The sequence below is a fragment of the Taurulus bubalis genome, assembly GCF_910589615.1.
Source record: "Taurulus bubalis genome assembly, chromosome: 12".
Lineage (NCBI taxonomy): Eukaryota > Metazoa > Chordata > Actinopteri > Perciformes > Cottidae > Taurulus > Taurulus bubalis.
This window is the reverse complement of record NC_136600.1, coordinates 14,410,771-14,430,225: the sequence shown is the minus strand read 5'-3', so window position 1 is coordinate 14,430,225 and position 19,455 is coordinate 14,410,771. Positions and strand designations below refer to the sequence as shown.

The following is a 19,455-nucleotide window of genomic DNA, read 5'->3' as shown; positions in this document are numbered from 1 at the left end:
ATCTAAAACTACCACCAAACCACAATGTAAAAGCAATGTGCTTGAATGTAATCCCCAATTAGACGTCCACAAGCACAAGCCTACAATGAAAATTGCTATAGCAACAGCTATCTGTAACTACGCAATATATTTGTATGGAGTCTGCCTGCAGATGGGTGAAAAGTGGGTCTGCAGTAAACCACACACACACACAAACACGATGCATACCATGCAGGCAAGACATGCTGAGACATTTCTCTGATCTGATCCGGGGGAGGAAGATTCTGGTGAGGTCTTCCGAATAATCTTGGCAAAGGAGAGGCAAGAAACACTGCGTGCCCTGAGGATACAACCTACCTGCAAAACAAACACAAACCAGAGCTCATGCCAGTCATCCTGCAAGGCTGTTCACTGGAGTCAAGCAGGCTTAATAGAAAACATGTCACCCTGCAAAAAGATTTGAAACATTGTTTATTGATGTATTTTCATTATCAGGGTAATTCTATTATATTGGCATTTTCATAAAAAACAGAAATGGGATTTCTAAGATAATGAAAAATAGTCACTCATTTTAAAGAGATACAGAGTTTAAATAGTACTGTTAAAAGTATGAATTTACAAACAACAAAGTCTTTCATGTACAGCAAATTTAGTTCCCACAAACATGCCAAAGAGAGGCGCTCAAATGTGTTTCTCTCACAAACCTTGCATTCGAGTTATGATTCAGTTTCCTCTTTAAAGACTGTGGGCAGGACACTGTAAAGCCACAGGCTGACAAGTGTTTCATGTGGCCGGGGGCATATGCTCTGCTGAGTCAATGCAGGAAGACGAGTACAACTCAAATAAGCCTTTGCCATTTAGGTTGCCCTCTCTGTCACACCTGCCTACTGGTATGAAACTGGTAGCTGTGGGTGGACTTTAAGGTTAACAGGTGAGTCTAAATTGGGAACATGGGTGGGCTTTACTAAATGGCACTGTCATTCAAAACTCTGTTTGCTGAGTAAATGAGCACTAAATGTACCTTTTAGTGGGCTGAATTGGGGGTTTGGGGTTAGCAATGACATCCTGCCTGATTGCAATTTGTACACAAAGATAGCATTGGTAGCTACAGAAAGGTATAACTTACTAATTCAACGTTCAGTAAGTCATATTGTTGACGTGAATTTAGTGCAATATGTGAGTGATATGTCAGTGGAGAGTCTACTATGAAGCAACATTTTAACCAACACACAAAGATGTCTCCATGCACAGTTACATCCACGTAAATGACCTTGGGTTATTGAAACAAGTAAGTTTAATAGCTTCCCTGGAGAAAGAAAAATGCTGTTTCACGTGAGAAAATAAAGACTTTTATGTGATTTAGGTAGGATGGAAGATTCATTCAATTTCATGTTATATTGCTCATTAGATTAGAACATAAAGGCTCTACTTTTTATTAAATGCTTAATCTTTTCTTACATCCTCCTCCGGTTGGATCATTGTTTTTTTCTTTGCACATATTCTTGTTTATACATTCTTATTTATAGATTAGCTAAATGTTTAGCTTGCAATGTAGCCGAATGTTAAACGTAAGAAGTTATGTTCTGACGTCTGACAAATAATGCACCACTACAATATGGTATGTGCTTGGAATTTATTTGCATGACACAACAAATAATGGCAATGTATGAAAGTGGTGCTGTTTCATAGTCCAAATAACTTTATTTCAATGGACTAAACTTTTCCCGTAAAAACAACTATGATGTAATGTGTTTCGTTTAGCAACTTGTATTATGCAAAGAATGTCATCATGGGTGCGCAACCATTTAGGAGGAGAGAAAAAATCAGACAGGTGTTTGCATTGGTCGATCGCAGCTGTCAATCAAATAAGTGTGTGCGTCATTTCCGTTGTCAGGTGGCGCTGTCGCTGTGGAAAGATGCGATCAGCGAAGAGCAGCAAGAGGCTTTTCCTTAATTGCTCATTTCAGTAACAGAGGCTAAACAACCCGAAACCAAACCCTCTGCGGTCGCTTCTGTTCACGCGAGACGCTCCGCGTGTCCACCACAGCGTTTACCCGAGAAACATCCATGTTGTGAGCAGACGACGCAGACTTTACCCGGCGGTTTTGGCTCGAGGTAAGCGACGTTGGCGAACGCATTGCTCTCTAGCTCTCCGGCGAAGCTAGCCAGCTGTACTATATCACCTACTGTGTTTAAATGGCCTCCCGGCTGCTCTGGTGCCTCCCGGCTCGGCTTTCTCTAACGCGTTAGCATTCGTAACACCGGAGCCTCCGTGCCGACGTAGCGGTAACCTAGCTCACGGCTGCCCGATGATAGTTGTCTGCGAAAGCCCAACTCCTTGTTGTGTGCCCCCTTTGTGTGGCCGGTGTGCCTGAAGCCGGGGCAGCCGACTACATTTCAGTCCGCTTTTGTCTGTCGTACTTAAGTCTGTATGTGCAGCTACGCCTGGTTTGTTATTGTACTTATATATTAACCATAAGTACATGTACATTGCAAATATGTACGTTCTTGTTCGTTTCAACAACCACTTCGGACACGCGCTGCCTGCCAGTGACACTTAACGCGCACCGTGTAACGCGGTTTAGTTTGCAGGGGTTTTAAACGTCTCTCGGTGGTCCGATAGTAACGTTAATTGCTTTGGGCAAAACACATTAGCACCTGGTTTACTCGAGTCATTAGCTGCCTGCGGAGTGTTTTTTAATTTATTTTCTGCACAAGTTGTGAGGCATAACGTCAGCGTTTGGTTTGGCGTTACTCCGCTCGCTGCCAGGACTGAACGGTGTCCAGACCTCGCGGTCGCAAAATGGCACCAATCAACGAGTGACAGTCTGTGTGTGCGTTTGTAATTATTTTCAGTCTTGTCATGTATAATGTGACCTTGCGTATACGTGGACTTGTTGTGTGTTCAAGGACGTTGTTATTGCAACAATGTAGTCAACAACTGCCGTCATGGTTGGGCTTGATAGATATGTGTGTGAGAGAGCTGACATGAATGATTGACATTTCATTCAGGCAGCAGGATGTAAGCCCCTGTGACCTTCCACGTTGCCTTACCTCTTTGTCCTGACTTTTGTGATTCATCTATTTGTGGATTCATTGATTTTTGTATCCTGATATCTCTCTGGCTTTGTGATCGCGCCGGGTTTGGCTATATACATACATATTTACTACCTGCTCTAGTGTCCTTATGCCGTCTTTGTCCATCCTGATACTATCTTGATTTTGCAATCAAGCTGTTCTCTCAGAGCCAGACAAGTGGCATGGAGTCTGGGTGGGTGGATCCCGAGACACCTACGTGGTTGTTTTGTTCAGATACTATTTCAGGAGCCCACATTTCTCGTGGGCACCGGCAGCGTGTCTCTCCTCCTTTTGTGTGATATGATTCAGAGGCTGTATCTGTTCTTGTCCTCCCTCTGGTACAGTCAGAGGCAGAGACAGTCTTGCTTGCCAGATCACTGGCTGTGCAGAGAGGCACAGCAGTGTCAGAAAAGGATAGCCGTGTGCTGTCATTGCGCTGATGTCATTTAGGTCAGTGTGCATTAGTTGGTTGCGTTGACCTTTGCTTTTGAGATGTGTCAGGGGTTGGCTCCACAGCAATATAGCTGGTGTTTAGTAGGTAGATGAATGGCCATGGGACCATTTTGCTGTGTGTATTGTTTCGTCAGATTAGTGTTTATTTTTGTTTTCTCTTCTAAACTGAGTTTGTTGCTAAGGTACAACCACAGATCACCTAGTTTGGAAATGTCGCTGTCTGCACTCAATCAACAATTTAAAACGAATGGGTGCAGTATGTACATTTTCAATTTGGCCAACCATTTTGGCCACAGGATGAAACAAGTTGAATATTTTTCTTCCCCAGGAGCCTCATTAATTGCAGCGGTTGATTTATTCATTGCACGCTCTTGAGTAAGATGCTCTCTTACTATTGGCAGGGTGACGGTGTCACCCTGGCTTGTGCCATAAATGCTGTCAGAAAACCTCAGCGCATCAGACTCAGTGGGTGATGACTAGTGGAGATGGAGACAGATGGGCGAGAGACATGATGATGACACTGTCTGCTGTCTGGGATCACAAAAAGCCTCATGGAAGTGAGAATTCATACCAGCCCATACTGACTGCCAACTGTCCTGCCTCCTCTCTGCCCAAAAACGCCAACTGGCGAGTGGCGCACGATTTAGTTTTGAAACGGGAAGATGGCCGAATTCATTAAGAATATTACATTTCCCTAGTTTGTTCCATTTGCTAGACTGGTTACATATCCTGGAGTTGTTTTGGGCTCAACGTCTAGTTTGCAGTTTACGAGGTATTTTGGATGTAATTAGCCTGAATCACCTCTTGTTAAGTTGGCTAAAATATGCACACCACTGTTATCAGTTAGTGACATTTTTACTTAAGATATTGTTGCCTGTCTTGTGCACGTAACTTCTATGAAGGAGTTTTTTTTAAATAACTTTTTTTAGTTGATATGGTGTGTGTGTCAGAGCTTGGTGGTACATTTGTCTTACACATATTTGTGTCATCACCTGGGCAGTAAAGTATTTCTGTCCAATGGAAAGTGAGTACGACAGCAGGGTGAATCAGTCCTCTCGGTTCAAGGCACTACTTCCTTGTTACGGGAAACAGATGGGGTTTCGTCACATAGGAACTCGGTCAGTAAACAAAGCATACCTCTTGCTCTCTGAATTCTGGGAGGTAGATCTGCTGTGGCAGTTAAAGTAGTTTGTAATGATGATGTGTCACTGGTCCCTCTGGCATGTGAATCTATTTCCTTATCATAGTGTAAGGGCTTGGCTTTTTTTTTGTTTTGTTTCAGCCTTGTTCGAACACGCATGTCCTTTCAGAGGAAGGTATGCCAGATAAGCCGGCTGTACAGATTTTTAGATAAAATGCGCAGTTTAAGAGCGGAAGGATTTTTCTAAACCAATGTCCATTACAACAGGAAAAGCTGGCGAAGGATATGTGGTTCAGTGCTGAGACTCAAATAAAAAACGTGTTAAGAAAAGAATCGTGTGCTAGTGTAATGCCTTTACGTGACACCATTTCTCATTTAACTTGCAAATTGTGGCACATTCGCATTGCGTGTTGGGGAGATTGAATCTGAGGTGTCACCCTTGACGCCAGCAGCCATCATTCTGAATGGAGCTGTAATGGCCTCACATTCACACTGAGGTGTTGGTAAATGTGTGGGAGGGATATTTAAAATAGGCTGGGAGGAGCTGCCCTGAAGTTTACCTCCTTTCTCTTTTATTCACTAATCGGTGCATTCTGTAGTACTACTGCTGAATCTCTGGGTACATTCTTTCTTTCTTTCTAAACGGTCCATTTATAAAGCCACCGCTTGGTTACTGATTACTGCTGCTATTTATTTCGTAATCGATTAAGAGTGTGTCCATGCGGTCACGTGTATGCACTTAACGTTTACCTCGACTATCTTTATCCTGTGTACTCATCAGATTTATTCCCCTGTACAGCTCCAGTATGTCCAAGCGGCGCTCGTCGGAGAGGGGGGCTGGAGAGACATCAGGCAGGGCCAGCAAGCTTCAATGTCCTGGGATATCAGGCAATAACGCCAAGAGAGCCGGGCCCTTCATCCTCGGTAAGGAAGCAACTTTCTTTTTGCATAAGCCCCAAAAGTATGGATACGAAATGCAAAGTTGTCTGACTGGCTGAGATTGCGCCCAGTGTGCAATTGTGTGAACATGTGTAACTTGTGTGTGTGCATGCAGGACATCAGGAAAGGTATCTGTTTGTGTGTGAATGCAAGAATCGTGGGGTGTCCCTGTGTATACGCACGCCTCGGACAAGAATGTGAAGAATTTTGCTGATCCTGCTGATCGGCCAGAAAGGTCCCAGTCTGTGTCAGGCCAAGGTTATTTCCTCCCTCTGGAAAATGTGTCTCTGCTGTTCTCAGACTTGTATGTTTTCTACTACCCAACTCCTCCACTATTTGCAATGCAGAGTGCCAAAGAAAACATTACACCAGGGGTGTTAATGGGTACGTGCACATGCAGCCTTTAATGAGTTGCAGTGAGAGCACACACTCCGGCATGTAGCCTGCCTTTTGGTCATGCAGCTGTTCCTTTTTCTTATCCTCACAGGGCCTCGCCTGGGCAACTCACCAGTGCCCAGCATAGTGCAATGTCTGGCCAGAAAGGACGGCACCGATGACTTCTATCAGCTCAAGGTAAGTCGTTCTTGGTTGGCACGCTTTTAAGGGTTCTCTTTCTCGTAAACGCAGTTAGTTAAGCACTTGCGTAAATCTTTTTTTAATTTTTTTTTTTTAAAAGATGTCCAAGTAGACATCTGAACCTTTACCCTTTTGTTGCTGCTAATTTTATGGTCCCCTGTTTCTGTCTGGTGCAAACAACTAAACCTCAGCTGGGCAATCTGTTTATTGGGGCTATCTAATTACACATGGCAGGGCGCTATAAAGTGTGGGGGGAGGGGGGACAGGGGGGAGAGAGGAAGGCAGCGCCCCACCTGGAATGTCGACTTTTAACCCCCACGACCATATAGTGAGTCAGTGCGTGACCCTTCCCTCATACCCGTGACTATAGCGCCTCAGTGTCTGCTGCACAGCTTGTTTGCTTCACATATGAGCCACTGTTTTTTAAAGCTGCAAACCTCTCCACCATCTCCACTGCACGGATTGTAACTTCCTGTTAAATGCTGAGCAGATGTATCTTACTGTAATGCCTTCCGTTATTTAAACGCTGTCGTGTCATGACTGAAGGTCGGCTTCATACTAAATGGTTGAAGCTCTCTCTCAGCTGTGTGTGTGTGTGTGTGTGTGTGTGTGTGTGTGTGTGTGTGTGTGTGACGACAGATCCTTACGCTGGAGGAGCGCGCGGACTCTGCAGGGGAGACTCAGGAGGAGAGGCAGGGGAAGATGCTGCTGCACACTGAGTACTCTCTCCTTTCTCTGCTGCACAACCAGGATGGGGTGGTCCACCACCACGGCCTCTTTCAGGTAGACTGAAACCTGCACACATAATTAAGTTACAGTTCTGTTGACGGGTGCATAGTATATCATAAGTCAAATAATTAGTGTCTCGGACAAATGGGGGAAAATGGTGTATTTTTAGTTAAGTGTATTCCTGTATAATTGAAAATGCTTAATACAGCAACATTACCATGGAGACATGTCTAACTTTTTATTAAGTTCAGAATATGGCATCACCATGGAAGCACAAGTAACACCATGCTGCTATCTGCCCAGTAACAACAGAGGTGAACTTGTTATAAGTCCTGCCAGCTGCTTGCATTTTCCTTATCAGGGTTGTTTCAAGAGAGAAGTGGGAGTACCATTTAAAAGGCATATTTATCCGTCGGCGTTCTCTATTCACAGCCCCATCCATTCACAATGCCCCCTCCACTCCCCCCCCACCTGTCTTCCCGTTTGCCTCCTCCTTTAGCTTTGTTATTGTTCCATCTGCCAATGTCATCTCTCTCTCTTTCTTCCGCGCTCCGTTTTTCTTTGTCTCTCTTTCACATCTGTCGTTTCCACTCTGCCTGTGTTCTCAGAATAGCAACATTGAGCCATGCACTCTGATTCATTTAGACCTGCAATATTGATATTGGTTATTATAGTGCATCTCCACTGTGAGACACTTTCAGAGGTGCTGACTGCATTGAAAAAAACGACTGACAACCTGATGCAGCTATCAATAAGAAGTGGTGACTCCGCTATGTGGGACTGTAGTTGGAATTGGAGGAATTACCTCTGTTATTCATCCACACAAGCCGATGTGTAGGGGTGGATGCGTCTTATTCATTAGCTACATGTAGGCTGGTGATTGTCCTCTACTCTGCTTGAATCCATGTCCTTCTAAGCTGAATGAATCGGCTTGATCAGCTGGCATAGTACAGGAATCCATTCAGCTTGATGCCTTCATGAATGCCTCAACCTATATTGATTGGACACTGTTTGAAAGTGCCTCTAAAATGCATCAACAACTCTGTTCGCTTACAAAGTAAGCCCCTTTCTGAAGATAGCTGCTCACACTTCTCTTTGTTGTGGTCCCCCAGGATCGAGCCTACGAAATAGTGGAGGACATGGAGGCCAACAAAGTACGCAAGATGAAGAAGCGGATCTGTCTCGTGCTCGACTGCCTGTGTGCTCATGATTTCAGCGACAAGACGGCAGATCTAATAAACCTCCAGCATTACGTTATTAAGGAGAAAAGACTAAGCGAGCGCGAAGCCATCATTATCTTCTACGATGTGGTGCGTGTGGTGGAAGCCCTTCATAAGGTGAGTCTAGAAATACATTTGTTAAACAAAAGATGCCCTTTCAGGGTCCGTTATTTTTACCAGTTGTTTGTTCGGATATGGACTTTATACCGTACCTTTTTGTTTTATTCATTAATGAAGACGAAAGTTAACTATCGTGAGTTTTGCCCACATCCTCTATTACCACCCAAGTAAACTCCTGTTTCCAGGATAATTGAAATGTACGCTTGCCCTTTCAACTCATAAACTTTGTCTTTCCCCGATTCCGTTTTCTCGCGCGTGCCCAATCAGTACTGCGCATGTGCAACTCATCAGCTACAGCTACAGATATATTTTTTTTCTACCAGTTGCACGATCGGGCAAGCGAGTTGCTAGATTTACTAGCTCAACGTAGAATTTTACTTTCCCGGGCAAGTGGGTGAGGCTCAAACGCGTGTGCCAGAAACTGACGTAATCCCGGCCGGCGAGTGCCAGAAAATGACGTAATCTCATCTGGAGCGTGGTGAATTTTTCTAACTTTGTGCTGCATGCGATCGCGTGACATAGTTCACTGATAAAAGCAATATTTAGGGATTATACAAAGTAGGCCAATTCGTTTTGACTTGTTTCTTTACCGGGCTTGTACATGGGCAATACTGTAGTCCATGAATGAGTTTACAGATAATTACAATCCCTTCTCGGCATCATGGAGGTTAGTTTATGGTTTCTTGCCGGTTACAATCTAGACTCTAGGGGCATATCTATGGGTTGCACTCGTTGTCGTTTTGATTCTTCACAGTTCATTTTGTTTATACGCCCTCTAGCGTTTCGGAGAATAATGCAGCACACAAAGTATAAACGCCTCATTTCATGTTCTACGAAGGCTACAACCAAGTATAAACAAAGCATTATTGTTGAGCCCTGACCTCTAAAACGGTGTTCTCCACCACACTGATGGTGTGCATTTTCTATTTGTATCAATAAAAACAGCTGGGATACTACAACTGGAGGAGAAATCGCTTTGTTATTGTTCGCTGAGTTCACATTTTACCTTCTGATTACTCATGTTTGTGTGCCACTGTAAAAAAAAAGAAAAAAAAAAAAAAAAAAACTGATTGTTTTGATACCAATGATTCACCTTTTTTTTCCCCCTCTTCTTCTTTTCTCCATGCAGAAAAACATTGTGCACAGAGACCTCAAGCTTGGCAACATGGTGCTGAACAAACGGTAAGATGAAACTCACCCTGTCATTCGAACTTGCCAGGCAGTTAGCTGGCCAATAACCTCACCCGTTATACCAGTTCAGTTATATTAGCCTGCCAGTTAGTCCTTCTGTCTCGGCTCATGTGTGCAAGTGGACCCCAGCAGCCTGTATCCAGTGTACATTTGTATTTTAAATTCAAGCAGAGGTCACATTCTCAGACTGAGATCAGTTGTAGGAACCCAAAGCCTTGCTCTTGTGTCTGATGATTTACGCCGTATGGTTGGATTGTAGGAAGCCATGTGAACCGAACTCTCGAAAAACAGAGCAAAGAAATATGCCACTGCTTTGTCCCCAGTGGAAGAGTGAGCTATGTTATGTAGCGCACAGGACCCTGGTGAGTGCTGCTGTTCGGATAGGCTCTGCAGAATGAAAAACCAATATGCACGGAGTGGTAAGAGAGCTGTTTGTATTCAGTGGGGGTAACGGGCACTTTCACAGTGGGACTACTGCTCATCTGGTACGTTGTGCATTTGTGCAAGTTTAGATGATTCAGCTAGATTTTGCATTGAACCTGTGGATGATTGCCTCGAAACAGCAGAGGTCTGCGCGCACATTCTTGAAGACTCTGACAATCATCCCACAAAGCCGATCTTTTCATTTGGAAGGACGTGATTTCACACCGACACACAAACGCTCTCTGCTCCTACGCGTGCTGCACATACTTTTTGCATGCAAACATCGAGCATGCTTGCATCACGCACCAGTGAGCGTAATCACGGAGCGATCTCGCACGGTACTAGTCACTTCTCATACATTATCTGTCAGTATGAGTACATGCATTGAGATGTCACGTTCCCGGCTTATCCTTTTTACCACATACACACAGCTCTGGTCAGAACCTGTTGCCTCCTCCTCCTCCACCAGCAGGAGTACGGTAGTAGTGGTCGTGGTGGTGATGATGAAACAGGACTGTTTTTGGCCAGAGGAGGAGGCTGGTGGGGAGAGGAGCAGACGAGCAGAACACTACGTCCCAGCTGAAGACAAAGGGGAGTCCTGCCAAAGGCCCCATAGCTCCTAGCTGACTCACACAGCAATGCACGTGACACACACGGACGCGCACACGCACACACACATGGACACAGTCAATTTACCCTCTGCTTTTTTTCTCTCTTTTTCTTTTGCACCCCAGTCCCTTTCCTGCTTGTATTGTCTCTTCGTCATATATCCTTTTTCCTTTTAACTTTTCCCATCTACTTTATGCATCATACTTTGCTTGCTTGCATGTTTCCTTTCGTCGCTCCACCCTGGATGTGTGTGAATGTACGTATGGGAAGAACGTGGCCAATTTTAGATGCAGACCGCTCCTAAAATCCCCTGTCCTCCCCTGCTGCTTGTCGTCAGTCTGGGAAATGCACCGATGCCATCAGCAAGCTCAGCAGTTTATGCATGAATGATGTGATTTCCTCTTGCAGAGCCAGCTGTTATGAAAGCAGGATGTCATAAATGAATCCGCAGGGTTGTTATGTCAGAGCTGTATTGACTTCCTTAGATGGAGATGCTCCACAGCAAGGTGTCTTTTCTGTTTTCATCTCTACCAGACAGTTTGTGTAAGTTTGCGTCACCATATGTGCTGTATTGTCTCAGGAATGAATTACCCCGTCACAAAATTCGAAGTTAAGGGGTTGTCTTTCTGTGCAGTCTGGCACAGACTAATTACTTCTGGAATTAACCTTGAATTATTTTTACATTGCATAGCTATTTTTTTTAAACATGCAATGATATTAGATGAGCGGCATGCATAATTCAATAATGCCAACTTTAGAAAATAAATGCTTCTGTAAAGTTTGGGTACTTCTATAACCCTTCAAATCACTGATCTGTAGAGGTTGCCCTGCGTTTAACCCCCTTTCTCGTCAGCTGTTGTATTTTCAGCAAAATGTTGCGGCGAGGGAGAATAAATCATGGGGTCTGTTTAGGTTTCTGGTTTCCTGACTTGCCCGGGATCACATGAACAGGAAGCAGAGGTGGTGTGGTCTCTCTTCAGTCCTCGGGGACCCTTGCCTCACGAGGCAAACATGCAATTTCATTTACCCAATCTCCGGTGCAAGAATAGAAGCTCGGGTCGTGATGCAGACAGACAAAAGAACAGACTCCTTTATAAAGGAAGCTTTTATGTCGAGGGTCCTTGAAGCATTGCACTCTATTCTGGCCCATCCATGCGCAGATCACACGGCTTGGTTATAGAGATTTGGATCACAAAGGCTGTTTGATCATATAAGTAGCTGGAAATTATTTGGACCAAATGTTCTCAGGGGAAATTGAGATTAGAGCATTTGGTTGAAAATGAAGTGTTTGACAGGAATTGGCTCCAGACGCTGTAATAGGAGCTGTGTGTGTGTGTGATGGAGCAGGGTGTGAAAGTAGGAGAGAATAGGGGAAGCTGTTGACCTCAGGCTTTTTAGAAAGCGGATGTGGGTGAGGTGCGTGATCAAAAGAGGACCCAGGCTCGAGACCGTGGCTGCTTTTTGTCTGCACTCATGTGCCTTTTGAGTTTGTGTGTATGTGTTCGCCATGAGAGTGATCGTGTGGGTGCACTTCAAGTTGCGCATATGTGTACATATTTTAAATCTTCGTGAGCTTTATATACTTGTTTGGCAACCCATCACCATGCAGGCTTAGTCATCGGAACAATTATCCCAAGCCACAAGTTGACTCATGTGTTTGTCAAAGTGTAGCTTTTTATTTTCTCTTTCGCTGCTGAAAGAACATAGTGATATAGAACAGTCCATAGTCCCTCGCCTTTTTAAAACTGTCAGGTTCACTTGACCACCAGCAAACTAAATTGACCTTAATGTTTCAGAAGAATCTCATAGTGCTACATTGTTTCCACAGAAACCAAAATAATCAAACATTGCTTGTAGCATCCCTGGGTTTTGTCAGACTTTGACGTGCCAGTGTGTCTGGCATGTTTTTATTTTTCTTCGCCCGAGGCCTGATGTAGACCCTGGGTTAAAACAGTGATGTTGATGATAATAAACTTAATGTAGCGCATTAGAGTTCAGGAGAAAATTGAGACATTGTTTCTTAATGAGCATTTCATTTGGGATAGGTATACAGTAGTTTTTATTGTGACTAAAAACTTAGATTTTATGCAATTTATATTGCCTACAGTTATTTAAAGGTTATTTATACAATATTCAGATCATTAATACAGCAGCAAGGAACTATTTTATATATAAAGATATAGTGGAATAATGCCTGGGCAGATAATTATGATTGTGATGTAATTCAAGCTTCTTTGTGCTTCATTTCCATCGCCAGGCCGGCCTTGCGTGCATACCTTTTTTAGTACATGGGAGCGTGCCTTACTGGCGAGCTCGCAGCTGCCGCTCTTCAGTTTGCTCATCCAGCACTTACAGCTGATAACGGCGTTCTGACTGACGGCAACATTGCAGAAGCGTAGCGCCCGTCCTCCTGTTCCCCCTCAAGAAAACACTGTTGGCTCTGTCAGCACTGATGCAGTTGTTTGCACTGTTAGCGCTTTAGCTGCGAGCAAGGCATCCAGGAAGAGCGTTGGGATTTGAAGCAAATTTGACAGATTTCTGGGTCTTTCACATGATGCCATTGGGCTCAAAAATACTTTTTCCCATAGACTTGAATTAGGAAAGAGGCATCTGTAACTCAGCGGATAATTATTTTTGAGATGAATCAACTTCCCAGTACAAGCCCTTAAATGACCCTTATTTAAATCATTATGTCCTAAAAATTGTAAAAATACAATAATGAATAGCCCAATCCAATGTTACTTTTCTTTCTCCGTACGGGAAGAAGCCCGACAGCGAGTCTGGACCATGGGCTGGGTGGCGGAAAACTAGTAGTGCGCTTTCTCCATGAGCCCATGGATGCGGAATGTTGTCGGATGATTTAATCAGAACTTTATACTTTGAAAGTTGCTCTGTGGTGCACAAAGTGAAAAAATATCTCTTCAAAGAAATGATTGGCGGCACCTTCGGCACTGTATTCAGTTCAATTTATACATCCATGGCCGGCGCCTCCGACTTTGACTCCGCCATGTTGAGAAGCGCATGGAGGCAATGGATATCTTCAGAATTTTGTATTTAACACCTACAACCACTAAAGATCAAGACCAGGGTTTTTTCTTCCTAGAGATAAACATGGATGGTGAAAAATTGAGAATATAACGGCTGCTACAGAGGAATAGTGCAACAGATTACAAAGAACTACTGAATCAAAAACACTTAAATTGTGGGAACATTGTGGACTGTCAGTGTATGATGCTGGTCAGAATCTGAGATGAAGAATCTTGTGTTTCATTGTTAAAGGAAAAAGACAACATGTATCTTAACTGCCATTCTAACCGAGGAAGATGAGAGGTTTTCTTCTTGTAGACTGCCAAATGCAAAACGGAGTGTGTACACCCAGTCATGAGATACTCGGCCCAGTGAACCATGAGATTATTAAAACAACAAGGTGTGCTTGCAAGTTCTTCTCATCTCTGTCTGCCTGTGTTCACAACATGCTTTTAGCTATGACTGTCCAGTGTCCCACATTCTAAACTTACATTTATTATGATGAGCAAGACTGTTTCATCATGGTGTGATCAAGTTAAAGAGGAGAGTACTCGGGGTGCAGCACTATTCAAGTCATTATTTTATATAAAATCAGAACTATAAAAGTTATTAATCAGGCGTTTTGTGTGTGCTTACAGGACTCACCGAATCACTATTACCAACTTCTGCCTGGGAAAGCACCTGGTGAGCGAGGATGACCTGCTGAAAGACCAGAGAGGAAGTCCAGCCTACATCAGCCCTGATGTATTAAGTGGTGAGTGAAAAAATAAATATGTTGCATGCATGTTCTTTTTATAGGACAGTTTTTGTCACTTTCCAAACAGACAATCCAACAGTCGCACCTGTTTTTGCAGCAACTGATCATGTGTGAAAACCTTCCTCACTTCCTCAGATTTTCACTTCAAGATGTGAAATAGAGTTGTTAAGTGCATTAACTGAAAGTGAAAATCAATTGTCTAATGTACATTATATACATATATACCAGACCTGGTTCTGGTCCAAAGAGCGACCCTTGTGGATCTGGGTCCAGAGGGGATTCTCAAGCTTGGAAACATGGTGCAATGTTGAGACAGTCTTGTGTTTGATTTTTCTGTTTATTAGGCAACAATAAAGGGTTTATGTTGCAATCTTGGATGTAGCTAGAAACAGCTTCTTTTTTTTTGTTTATCTTTGTTTGTGTAATTATGGTGATGTTGCATTTTCTCATGGTATGTGTCGGCAGAGGAAGCTGCTTTCCTCTTTGTGTGAAATATTTTCTTTGTCTGGGGGAAAAAAAAGCAGAAATCCATTGTATTGTTTAGCTTCACAATGCTCATTTGGCACAGTAAATGTGCAGACCCCAGGTTGATGCTCAGGCGCTACTATGGTAGACCCCAATGCCATATCCAGAACGTAGTCCTGGACAGTGTACAAGATTGAGAAGAGTAATTTCAAACAGAAAGCTCCAACAAACTCTGAAACTAGATCAAACCTGAGCCTGTATATCAGCATAACGTGACAGGCACACAATTAAACCGAGCTTCAGTGACTCACGCTCTGATGACTCACTGGAGGGAAACTACTCCCATCTACCCCCTTCCCCTCCCATCCCCCGTGTGTGTGTGTGCGTGTGTGTGTGTGTGTGTGTGTGTGTGTGTGTGTCACAAGCTTTAACATAATTGCCTGCTGCTGTTGCTACCGCCTGCCAGGCTGTAACAACACTGCCTATGGTCATGCACAGCCATGATGCTCCACCTTCAACAGATCCAGTTTATTCATCGCCAATCCATGGCTGATTTAAACGTTCAGGTTTGATGATAAAAACAGTTCCCAACTCCCATTTTTAAAGTCAGCACTGGCCGGGAAATGATGGATATGGAGTCGTGGCTTCTGTTTGTTTATTCATCTCGGTAATCATTAGACCTGTTGAACTAGACCTGCTGAACTGAAAGGTTTAACCCCCCTCTAAGTCACACATAGGAAAAATTGTGATTTCAAACTCTCTGGTGTATCTTTTTTTTTTAGTTTTTAACGAAGCCCTTTTGCTGTCCATTTACAAATGCCATTTGTTGACATCAAAACACTGATCCAGACCCCCTGTCCTTCCCGTCCCCAGGTCGGCCGTACCGCGGTAAACCCAGTGACATGTGGGCTCTCGGCGTGGTCCTATTCACCATGCTGTATGGCCAGTTCCCCTTTTATGACAGCATACCTCAAGAGCTCTTCCGCAAGATCAAGGCTGCCGAGTATTCCATCCCAGAGTGAGTATTTGTTCTTTCCACGTGATATTTGTGAGATGTATTCAAGGCAATGGAATTTAAAAGTGAAGGCATATTAAAAACATGACATTTTTGTATATGTTTTAACCAAATAGTTTTTGCATTCTCATCTGTGACTTAAGATTTTATATGCAGAACATTTGCTGAGAATTTGACACATTTTCATATTAAGTTTGGACCAATGGTGACTTTGTGACTAATGTGACATTATAATAAATCAAAAACTGTTCCTTTCTGTCATTCCCTCACAGGGACGGCCGTGTGTCGGAGAACACTGTGTGCCTGATCCGAAAGCTGCTGGTGTTGGACCCTCAGCAGAGGCTTACTGCAGGAGAGGTGCTGGAGTCTCTCAGTGGCATCATTGCCTCATGGTAATTGCTCCCCCTGCTGGATGTTTGAAAACTTCATCAAATGTGTTGATGGTCAAGTCATGATTTTATTGTTAAAGAAATAATTGTAAAGGATTTGCATGAAATGTTTACTGCCAGCTGCCATGATTGTGAAGATTTCCACTGGCTTCACATGTATGATTTGATTTTGTAGGCACATACTGTACAAGTATCCTGCTGGAAGCACAAGATCACTGGTGTTAATCATCATCTTTGCTGTGTTTTCCTAATAACAGGCAGTCTGTCTCATCGTTGAGTGGCCCTCTGCAGGTGGTGCCGGATATTGACGATCAGGTCAATCACCCAGAACATCTGCAAGAGGTAAATTATGACCCGACATGAGATCTGAACATGTAGCCTGTTGGAGAAATCCAGATCAACTAAAATACAGTTACTCAAAAAAGAGCCCTACATGGATACCATTATGTGCTTCTATAATTTTGCTTCATATTTACATTACTTCCTTGATTAACTTGGAGAACATGTTAATTTTAGTCGGCTCAGATGTTGCGGCACATTGAACAGACTCCATTTTCTTCCCTCAGGCCAAGGTGATAGAAGAGTCTTCACAGTACGAGTTTGAGAACTACATGCGCCAGCAGCTGCTGTTGGCTGAAGAGAAGAACACCATCCACGAGGCCAAGAGCTTTCTCACCAAGCGCCAGTTTGGCAGCATCCCACCTGTACGGCGTCTGGGCCACGACGCGCAGCCTGTCAGCCCGCTAGATGCTGCCATCCTGGCACAACGTTTCCTCCGGAAGTAGTCCCCAACCACCCATGGCAGCCCCCCCTGACCTCCCCAGAGAGTACAGAGACCTGCGGAGTCCTGAGAGGACTGAGGAGGACCAGCCCTAAAACAGAACTCGCATACAGGAGGCCCAGCCTGGACCAGGGAACAGACGTCCGCATTCGTAGGCGGGCTTTGTGCAAGCTAGGTGGAGCAGGTGTGAGTTGGGCACCAGAACAAACCTGACAATTTAAAACTTCACTCCTCGTATCTGAATCCTCTGGCGAAACATGGAATGGTCAGGAGGAAGATCTGAACCAAAGGTTCCTTGCCCTCAGGTCTCCCACAGTCAGATCTCACTGTGCAACCAACCTGATGGCACAGTCCCGCATGGGGCGACACCAGGCTCTGCCTGCAGCGTTGAAGAGACGTTAAACCCCATATTCCTCCCTCCTGGAACATTTCCCCCATCAACTCTGAGCAACACAGGACCAGAATCATGTAGCAACCCCCTCTTCCCAGTGGTTAATGGTATTGCCTCAAGTCAGATCACCTGATCACAGATGTCACTTCTCTATACCTCCATTCCTCCTCCTCTCACTCGTTCCTCTTCCTCTCTATTGTTTACTCTACTGAAAATGATGGAGACTGGTCCCGTCTGTAACTCTGACTTCAAATCAATCTACCTCTCTGTCTCTCTTGTCTGTTGGTAAACCATGCTCACTGTTCTGAGACAAGGGATTGTAACAATGGAGTCTTGATGCCACCAGTGACATGAAGCATTAATGTTTTCTGTCCGAGTGATAATGCTTTGAAACCTTTTCAGAGGTTTCAAAAAATCTGAATAAGCTTTTTATCATATTAACCTTAATAAGTAGCATTTCATCCCTACCTTTTGGATTGAAGATAATGAATATCAAATTGTGTGCACATGCATCCTTTGCTATTTGCAGAATGCATTATCTCCTGCTTTTGCTCGTCCCTGTGGAAATCTATTTTAGAATCTAGGCAGCTAGTGTGAGGTACCTGGAAGTCACAATGCCAATAACTGAATGGGAAACCCTGTTGGATCCTCCCTGCCAAGGCATATTGATGGTAACGCTTCCTCAGTGCCATTATAGTGGAGATCTAAGCACTGTCATGTTTCTATTGCCAAAAATCATGTCTTAAAGTGACTCTCAGCCAAGGAAACTGGTACCCACAGCCTCATTCAGAATCAAATGGCTTCCAGGTATTCCAACTTCCCGGTTTGTCTTCATCAAGAAAGATAATGGGACAAGTTTTTTTTTTTTTTCTTTTTCTGTATGAATGTGAACCGTCATTCTATGCTTTGAGTCTATGGAGCTGTGGAGCGGTTCACCTCTGACAGCCACAGACCCTTTAAGCTAACCTCCAATCATTGTGTTCTGTTATCTGGCCTGCCTCGGTGGCGGACACTGTGAAAACCAGAGCCGGCTTTGCGGAGATGGGGCTTGACTGAATGTTTTTACCGATTGCCATGAATGCTCTCTTTTAAGATTGAAAACTATCACATTCTATCGCCATTTCTCAAGCCTTCTCTCCAGCTCAACTTGTACATGCTTGTATTATTATCTTACCACGTAGGCTCTCTATACAGAGAGACTAGGTGGTGGCCGGTAATTGGTTCTGTAATGTTTCCTAAAGAAATGAAAATACACACGTAGATTTTTAAGTTTAGTTGCTGGGGCTTCTTGGCTGTTGATGCATTCTTGTCTTTTATCAAAGGGTTTCTTCAAACCATGGCAACGCGACTAACCAGTGACTGTTAGGCATCTGTACATTGCGACTTGCCTTTGCGTATTGGTACCTGCTTTAGGCTATCTAGACTTCTTCCTATTTATAACTGATTGCATGAACATAGGCTCTGAAATATTTTCAAATGTCTTTACTTATTCTTTTTCCTTGTAATTTCATGTTGATTTATTTATTCTCTTGTTTAGACCGCCCATCCCAAAATACTAGGCTCAATGTATGCCAGTGTAATGGGGGTCCTAAACCGCTTTTCTCCCTCAGCTTTAAGAAGTGTTGTTAACTCCAACAGTGGTTCTCATTTTGATAATTTTCAGCCACATTCATGAAAGAGTAGCATTTTTGTTTTTTTTGTTGTAATTCCTAAATCTTTTTCTTGCCATTTTTTAAGTCTGTGGTCAAATTAAGCTACACTAATAACAAGACTGACTTTGCATAGTTATATTTTTTACAGAAAACAAAAATGATAGTCACACATTATCTTGATTTAACGGAGGTTTTTTTGTGTTTTTCTTTTCTTTGTTTTTTTCCCTCCAATCATTTACCCCAAACATCCCCACATAATGCTGCACTCTCTGGTCAGTATGTAAATATGTACCATCATGAATGCGCCAGTCATATTGTATGTAGTTCCACCCAGTGAGATAGCAACTCTGTTTCAACACATGCCGATTGACGTGCATTATGGGCCACGTTGGCCATCGACCGCCACATCCAGAAGCTAAAATTATATGTAAAGGGAGTGGTCGGCTCTCTCCCACCTCAATGTGAATTCATGGGTATACAGCAGTATTGTAGTAGTTTAGGTTGTTAATCAGAAAAGGGT

General features: G+C 43.6%; 1 protein-coding gene across 1 annotated transcript; it reads left to right on the top strand.

Annotated features, from left to right (window-relative positions):
* Positions 1-5,457: 5,457 nt before the first annotated feature.
* stk40 (serine/threonine kinase 40) lies at positions 5,458-16,896 on the top strand (the record flags this gene model as incomplete). The annotated part of the gene is made up of 10 exons (XM_079227953.1): positions 5,458-5,575; positions 6,078-6,163; positions 6,806-6,949; positions 8,008-8,232; positions 9,365-9,417; positions 14,124-14,239; positions 15,581-15,725; positions 15,995-16,114; positions 16,369-16,453; positions 16,678-16,896. 10 exons carry the CDS (start codon positions 5,458-5,460, stop codon positions 16,894-16,896), a joined length of 1,311 nt encoding a protein of 436 aa, XP_079084079.1.
* Positions 16,897-19,455: the final 2,559 nt, after the last annotated feature.